Below are 7706 nucleotides of genomic sequence, written 5' to 3'. Positions count from 1 at the left end.
CTAAGTACATAACTCATAAACAACCATCTAGGCTCTAGCTATCAACTGGTATGATTCACTCTTAGTGCTACAAAATGGGTATATAGGTGGTCTTTGCGGTTGGGGAGGCTTGTTTTGTCAGCTATGGGGAGGTGAGACAGTTGTTTAAGCTCCCCAATCTGATTAGGGGTAACTGTTCGCCAGAGAAAGAGCCTCGAGGCCGTACCACTTCCTTATATGAGATTTCTGATTAAATGGGTGTACGGTTAAATGGATGTAACGGTTTCTCGGTTTGATGAACATGAGGTGGAAATCTTTGGTTTCTCTTATCGAACGATGTCATCGATGATTCTTCCTCATGCCGCCAGATTTGGTTGTTACTCTGGAAGAAGTGCCGGTGTGTGGGTTCTCTTTGTTGGCTTAGATGGTTAGTAAGAAGCTGTTGTAATTATTTTGAGGGATGTTAGTAATTGTTTGTGTAATAAATCCTTATATTCCAGGAGTTCTTGTTCCGGATTGTGCCACTATCTATTATCATAGCCGAATATATTTTGACATTTCCAATGACGATCTTCTGTAAACAGTATAGGGGCTTGTGATCTGATTCTCGTGAAAAGAAGAAGCTTTGCGTACGCTTTAGAAAATAAATTCTGCCAATCTTTTGTAGCTACAACTCTGTAAATGTTTTTTATCTGATAGTGTGCGTATGCCTTGTACATGTCGTCAATGTATCATAACTTCCAAGCAGGGCACTGGGGATTGTAGTCTGTAGAATAAAATTCAGTTTCTTTATGGATGATAACATTTGATTTACCAGCATCTTATCCAGCCTCGGCCATTCCAATCATTCTTTTAAATAAGGCACTCACTGATATTTTCATTCAGTATGTACATATTATTATAGAAAGCATATGATTAGCAACAAAATGAAGTTACGCTTTATTATCGCAAAATATTACTAAACCACCATTTATTTCATTCGGAGAAATCACTACCATCTATTTCTTTGGTTTATGTTTAATTATCCGAAACCATAATAAAGAAGATGGTGGCAGCTTTATTTATCACCCGTGATTGAGTGGAGAGACAATTGATAAACTAGTACTTATTTGTCGTAATTAATAATGACAAAAACTACACAACTTAACAAAATGATCATTAATTCACTATTAAGTCAACTCCCTGGCTTCCCCACCACCGCACGTTCGTCTCTCTCTGTCCACTCATTGACTCCATCTCCCACCTTTTTCTCCACTATCGTGCGCTTAAAACATTCACGTTCCTTTGTGCTAACTTACTTTCCTTCCCGTCTCGTTAACATGCGCTGACCTTTATATCATTACCCTATTATTTCCCAAAGATTATCTTTTCTGCCAACTTGCTAATGTCTTTCTTTTTGCCCTTGTAAAAAAATTGACAATGACATTATACTTTTTTTTAAATAACTAAAATAATCGTCCACCGTGAAGCTCGACATCACATTTTTTCCTTCATCAAAATACAACTTTCGATTTCATTATTTTCTGCATATACACATTAATTCCCTAGCAAAGTCAACCAAATTTACATAAGTAGTTAACAAATGCGAAATATGTTTATTTTGTCAACTAATTTAAAATTTACAATCATGTTTTAAAATAAACCAAACAAAACAAAAACTGGAAAAGAAACGTTGACAAAAAAAACTGTAAATATTAATTTTGGTCTTTATAGAATACACGTGGCAGCTAAATGTAAGTTAAAATAAGTCGCCTGTGGGCCCGGACCATCATAAACAGTGAAACTAAGATGTCAAATAGTCGGTCAGAACACAGAAAAGGAAGAGGCTGGTAGATCAAAAACGTCACCGTTTAAAGATCGAATCCAATTCTCCATATATAATATAGTATAAAAAGGTATACGTGTGCTTTCTTACACATGTTCTTCTTTGTAGCTTCCTTGGGTTAAAACTTAAAACTTTTCTCCTGCTTTAAAGAAGTCAAAGCTCAGAAAAAAGCAAAGGTTTGTTCCTTCATTCGATTCTTGATTTGTTTTTTTAGATCTGTACGTTTTAGATTGTTCTTTGTGTTCACGAGTGTTTTCATTTGTTTTCTTCTGTCTGAAAGTATAACAATAGAAGAGTTATTAGGTTTTGCTGTAGGAGAATCTGTTCAAAAGTTCTAAGACGATCTGATAACAGAAAATTGAAATCTCTCTCTCGCCTTCGTTAATTGTAGTAGTGACATAAAAACATTTCTGGATATGCAAGATTGAAAAAAGTAAGATAGTTATTTTAAAGTAGATATAGCTAAAAAAAAAGAGTAGATGAAGCTAAAAATTCTTATAATTTATATACCACATAATCTCCTGTCTTGATGTATCAAGTGGTGACTGTTGCTTTCAGCAGGAATGGAGAATCTACCTCCTGGATATCGTCCCAATGTTGGTGTTTGTCTAATCAATTCAGATAATTTGGTAACACTATTTTCAATCATCTAATTCAGCTCTCTCGTAAAATTATTGTTTTGCCACTAGTTAGTAAAACTGAATTTAGTTTGTGACCTTTGATTATGTATGGTTCTAAGGTATTTGTAGCTTCAAGATTGAATGTTCCTGGAGCATGGCAGATGCCGCAGGTGTGTGTGTTTAATCACTCATTTTCGAACTTATGAAGTTTTCGCGTTTTCATGGTGTTATATTTTTTGTCGTTTTAGATAAACTGTATCATATTGCTGATGTTTTTAACACCATTCTAGTGGAAATAGATGGTCATGATTTTTGATAAAGAATCTTGACAAGATGTTTCTAGATCGTTTAACTTCATAGCTCACTAAACTGAGGATGTCACAGGGAGGGATAGAAGATGGAGAGGATCCAAAGTCAGCAGCCATGAGAGAGTTACAAGAAGAAACTGGAGTCGTTTCAGCTGCAATCATAGCTGAGGTCTCTACTCTTTACTTACTAACACACCACAGATGATTTTGAATCAGAGCCATTTACCAATGATTTTCTCTCTGTCGTCTTAAATGTCTTAAAAACAGGTTCCAACTTGGTTAACATATGATTTCCCACCGGCAGTAAAAGCAAAGGTTAACCGGCTCTGGGGCGGTGAATGGCATGGTCAGGCGCAGAAATGGTGAGTCTTCAGTACCTCCTAAACTAGGACAAAGTGTTTTGCAAGAGAGAATGAATGGTTCAATGTTTTGAATCCACACAGGTTTCTAGTGAGACTGATAAACGACGAGGATGAAAGAGAGATCAATCTAGCTAACAACGAAGCGGATTCAGAGTTTGCGGAGTGGAAGTGGGCGAGACCGGAAGAAGTGGTAGAGCAAGCAGTTGATTACAAAAGGCCAACCTACGAACAAGTCATTAAGACTTTTGGTTCTTACTTGAATGATCCAGGAAGAGCTGCTAAATGTAAATCTGCCAAGTGGTGATAAGGAAACCAATGTTTGTTCTGCTCATTTTTGTAAATTGGTTATTGGTACTAGAAGGTTTTGGTTTTGGTTTAACTTGGGGGTTTATTGTAATAAAGTCATGGTCTGGATCCACAAAAAGGGAATGGCTTGTGTATGTCCTTCTAACTTATAACTAAGTGTAAAGAAAATGCAAAGGTTATGATTATTCTAAATAGTACATGTACATTGTTTATATTCCCTGAATGTTGTATTCTTGTAAGCTAGTTTGAAATATATTATTCTAGCTTTATTATTTGCAGTATTTATATTCTTGTAGATAATTTGCAAACTAATTTTTTGCATTTATTCATGTTTTATTGTACAATTTGTTCGAATCCATTATGGTAGTACTCAAACACACAAATAGTCAAGTTGTATTCCATGGTGAAAAATGTCTCATACGAAATCTTTAGACGATTTTTAAAACAGAATAGGTTGTGTTTAGTTACAGAACGTAAACAAAATTCTGAGATTCAAAATAAAAATGTGGGAGATAAATTAAAAAAGTTGCAAAACCATATACCAACACAACAAAAGAGAACAAACATTTAACAAAACCAAACCACTTGGACAAATTCTTACGAACTAAGTTAAAGACGGGAAACTGATAGGAAAATGGTAAATAATGGTTCACCGGATAAGACATGAATTTCACTGGCAGAGCTGCTCAACTGCGGTCACGATCTGAGCCGGTTGGACCACAGTCCACTCTTCAAGAGTACCAGCATACGGTGTAGGAACGTCCTGAGAAGACAAACACATCACCGGAGCATCTAAATAGTCATGAAAGTTCTCATTAATGGCAGCCGTAAGACTAGCTCCAATCCCACCGGTTCTCATACACTCCTCCACTATCAAAACCCTGTGCGTTTTCTTCACCGAGTTCCCAATCGTGTAAAGATCAAACGGCTTCAGCGACCTGATGTCGATAACCTCAGGGTCATACCCTTTGTTCACAAGAATTTTAGCTGCCTGCATCACATGGTACCTCATCCTCGAGTAAGTGAGGATGGTAATGTGCTCTCCAGGTCTGACCATCTCAGCCTCTTCAAGGTTACAGATGTACTCTTCGTCAGGGATCTTCTCCTTGAGATTGTAAAGCAGAACGTGCTCAAACAGAATCACAGGGTTCTCACTTCTTATCGCGGCTTTCATCAAGCCTTTGGCGTTGTAAGGAGTGGAGCAAGCAACCATCTGGATCCCGGGGATGGACTGGAAGTAAGATTCCAGCCGCTGCGAATGCTCAGCGCCAAGCTGGCGTCCCACTCCACCGGGACCACGGATGACGACTGGGATTGTGAACTGACCACCAGATGTGTAGTGAAGCATTCCACAGTTGTTGGAGATTTGGTTGAAGGCTAAGAGGAGGAAACCCATGTTCATACCTTCAATGACGGGTCTTAGACCAGTCATGGCGGCTCCAATGCCCATACCGGTGAATGCGTTTTCACAAATGGGAGTGTCGAGAACCCTGAGGTCGCCGAACTTATCAGCAAGGCCTTTGGTAACCTTGTAGGAGCCCCCGTAATGGCCAACGTCTTCACCCATGACGCATACATGTGGATCTCTGTCCATCTCTTCTTCCAGACCTTCCTGAAGAGCCTCGAAAAGCAGTAGTTCATGTCTGCAAGTTCATATGACAAAAAAATTGGGTATACGGAAAAGGCATCTAATTTACATGGTTAGAATATGAGCATTGAAACACTGGACTTTCGAGGTAGAGCAGGAAATGTGTTATTCTTTACAATAAAGAAAATGAATATGGAAACAAGTAATAGATGAACTGGTATGCCATTACAGTATATTCAACTGGTATGTCAGTGGGAAGATTACAAAAACAAAGAATGCAATCTTTTTTCTTTACCAAATAACAGCTATGGATTTGAATGTCTCTGGAAACCTCCTAGATCTCACACCCTTTTCAAAAGAGAATTTGTTTCCTAATCCATAACTGGCCAGGATGCACAAAAAAGAATAACAACTAGCTGCTCTCTGGCTTAACTTTGATTCCCATTGACATGCAATGCAACCTATGTTTTTGTGTAACAAAAGATAGATTTGTTCAAGCAAGTATCTAAATCCTTCAATCAGCAAGTCATGCTAGAGAATTAAGTTGAGGAAAATCAGATTCCAAATTGCAAAACGTACCCCGTGGTCGCTGATGTGTCCACCTTGGTCTACAAAAAAAGGAAAAAGCCGTAAATGATTGTAGATTCAAAGGAGAAACTCTAACACAACAAAATGAAAATGGGAGGACAAAAACAAATACCGCGACAGCATTATTAGGAATCAATTTGTGAGAGTGACGAAGACTGAGGCTAGAAGAAGAGCCAAAGCTCTTACTCCCGTCATCAGATCCAGAAGCGACAATGCATCTCTTGCTCCTCCCTGCATCAAAACCCCAAACTGCTTTAGATCTTTCCTAGGCTTAATTCGAAATCGAAATTGGAACCTGGAAGATTGGTGCGAGATCGAGCAACGAGTTTCTTGGAATGAAACGTCGTCAAGGCCGTAGCAGCTCCAGCTCCATGGATTATCGCAGACATTTCTTTTCCCCCACGGAGCTCGGGACAATTAAATCTTTGGGGGGAATATTGGTACAGTTATAGCTATGCAATTACAAAGTGTATATAAAACAGAACAATGGAGATTCAAAAGTGTGACGACGCCGAGCGGAGATATCGAAGAATTTAATTTCATATATATATATATATATATTTTTTTTTTTGCCGAATTATATTGTGTTACTTTGTTTTCATCGTCATCTCATGTTGTGTAAGCAACCAATATAAGCGCGACACCTTGTATTTTCGCGCTGTATTGACAAGTGTTTACATCTGAACAGTAGCAGCTGTTGAGAATAACAACGATGAGTTCGCTTAACCACCTCGACCAAACCTTAACTACATTTAAGTTTTCACTAAGCTTTGGCATTTCTTTGGTTTGGGTTTTCGGACGGATGGGCCTAAAATGTATCAGGCACATTAATAAATAGAACAATTCATTAGGCGCACTTATAATTTTTTTCTTGAATGAATGTTAAATTAATTTTAAAAAAAAACTTTTTTACAATGACTGCAACATAAGTTGAATGTTGGAATGTTTCTTAAGGAGTTGGAAAAAGAAATAAAATGTTATCTAAATGAAAACCATGTTTCCATAGCTTTGTTGTACTTGTGAATTCCCATAGAACGCAAACTAGATATGCGGTTTCGGACAGCTTTGTCCACGTTTTTGATCAAAGTTGCAGGGTTGTTGGATAGTTCTCCACACCTTCTCCCATTCCTCTCTTTCCAAATAGTTGATAGTGTCACCTGGAACACATACCTGAGCAGAAATAAGTAGGTCGAGTTCCATGTCTGGTCCGTTAGAAGCCGGATGATCTCCTCCCAATCATTCGTATAGTGCACAGACAGTAGCTTAAGAGTAAGATTTTTCCGAACTTCTTCTGAATATTTGCACTTGTAAAACAGGTGATTGCGAGTTTCAAGCGGCTCTGAACAGAGGGAACATGCTGTTGTCGCGGGCATATTCTAGGTTAAGATCCTATCACCCGTGGGGAGTCTATTTTGAACCTCAATCCAAGCCATAAAGGAGTATCGAGGTGTGTTGCATGGGAACCAAATACCTTCGTACCAGTCGACTTTAGCTTGCTCAACACGGATGAGGTTCCATGTCGCTTTAGAACTAAAATCTGCTTTGTAAATATTATCTCCTGCTTTTCACATATAGACATCCTCATTGTGATTTAGACCTTGCAGACGCAGTGTCAATATCTCCTCTTCTATCGTGTTGAAAATTTCCTCTCGATGTCTCCTACTGCGGTGAGAGTTGATAGCCTTTTCCACTGTATCATTAAGCTTAATGCCCATATTTATCATGCCTCTTCCATTTGTTGTGTCAATCAATCTGCCACGAGGGGACCATTGATCAAACCAGAAGGATGTCGATGCTCCATTATTGACTTCCACCTTCATGAAACGCATCGCCATGGCTTTGTATTTTAAGATTTTCTTCCACATCCATGATCCCAAAGAGCTACTGTCTTTGACTGACCAAAAAGAATTTTTCCGTATTAAGTATCTGTTGATCCACCGTACCCACAGTGATGATTTAGTCGAGAGAATCCTCCAAACCAGCTTCAAGCACGAGACATCATTCGCTTCTTTGATAGATCGCAAACCCAACCCTCCCTCATCTTTAGGCGCACCTATAATCCATAAACCCCGTCAAACAAAAGAATATTATTAGGAGTATTCAATTCAGATCACATACAAGTTTTGGTTT

General features: G+C 38.4%; 2 protein-coding genes across 3 annotated transcripts; one reads left to right on the top strand and one right to left on the bottom strand.

Annotated features, from left to right (window-relative positions):
- The first annotated feature begins 1786 nt into the window (after positions 1 to 1786).
- On the top strand, positions 1787 to 3616 carry LOC103840430 (nudix hydrolase 25). Of its 2 annotated transcripts, none has more exons than XM_009116939.3 (6): positions 1787 to 1980; positions 2366 to 2433; positions 2544 to 2594; positions 2809 to 2901; positions 3000 to 3094; positions 3176 to 3616. In XM_009116939.3, exons 2-6 carry the CDS (start codon positions 2368 to 2370, stop codon positions 3396 to 3398), a joined length of 528 nt encoding a protein of 175 aa, XP_009115187.1. In that variant the 5' UTR covers positions 1787 to 1980; positions 2366 to 2367; the 3' UTR covers positions 3399 to 3616. The 2 variants fall into 2 exon arrangements, with proteins under 2 accessions (XP_009115187.1, XP_009115189.1); XM_009116941.3 differs by having other exon boundaries at positions 1806 to 1980; positions 2363 to 2433.
- Positions 3617 to 3815: 199 nt separating this feature from the next.
- LOC103840432 (pyruvate dehydrogenase E1 component subunit beta-2, chloroplastic) lies at positions 3816 to 6190 on the bottom strand. The gene is made up of 4 exons (XM_009116943.3): positions 5872 to 6190; positions 5689 to 5807; positions 5568 to 5596; positions 3816 to 5043 (listed from the first exon to the last, which is right to left on the bottom strand). Exons 1-4 carry the CDS (start codon positions 5963 to 5965, stop codon positions 4071 to 4073), a joined length of 1215 nt encoding a protein of 404 aa, XP_009115191.1. The 5' UTR covers positions 5966 to 6190; the 3' UTR covers positions 3816 to 4070.
- Positions 6191 to 7706: the final 1516 nt, after the last annotated feature.

This window comes from Brassica rapa, chromosome A09, assembly GCF_000309985.2.
Source record: "Brassica rapa cultivar Chiifu-401-42 chromosome A09, CAAS_Brap_v3.01, whole genome shotgun sequence".
NCBI classification, from domain to species: Eukaryota; Viridiplantae; Streptophyta; class Magnoliopsida; order Brassicales; family Brassicaceae; genus Brassica; species Brassica rapa.
The sequence above is the reverse complement of the archived record's forward strand: the minus strand, read 5'-3'. Positions and strand labels throughout refer to the sequence as shown.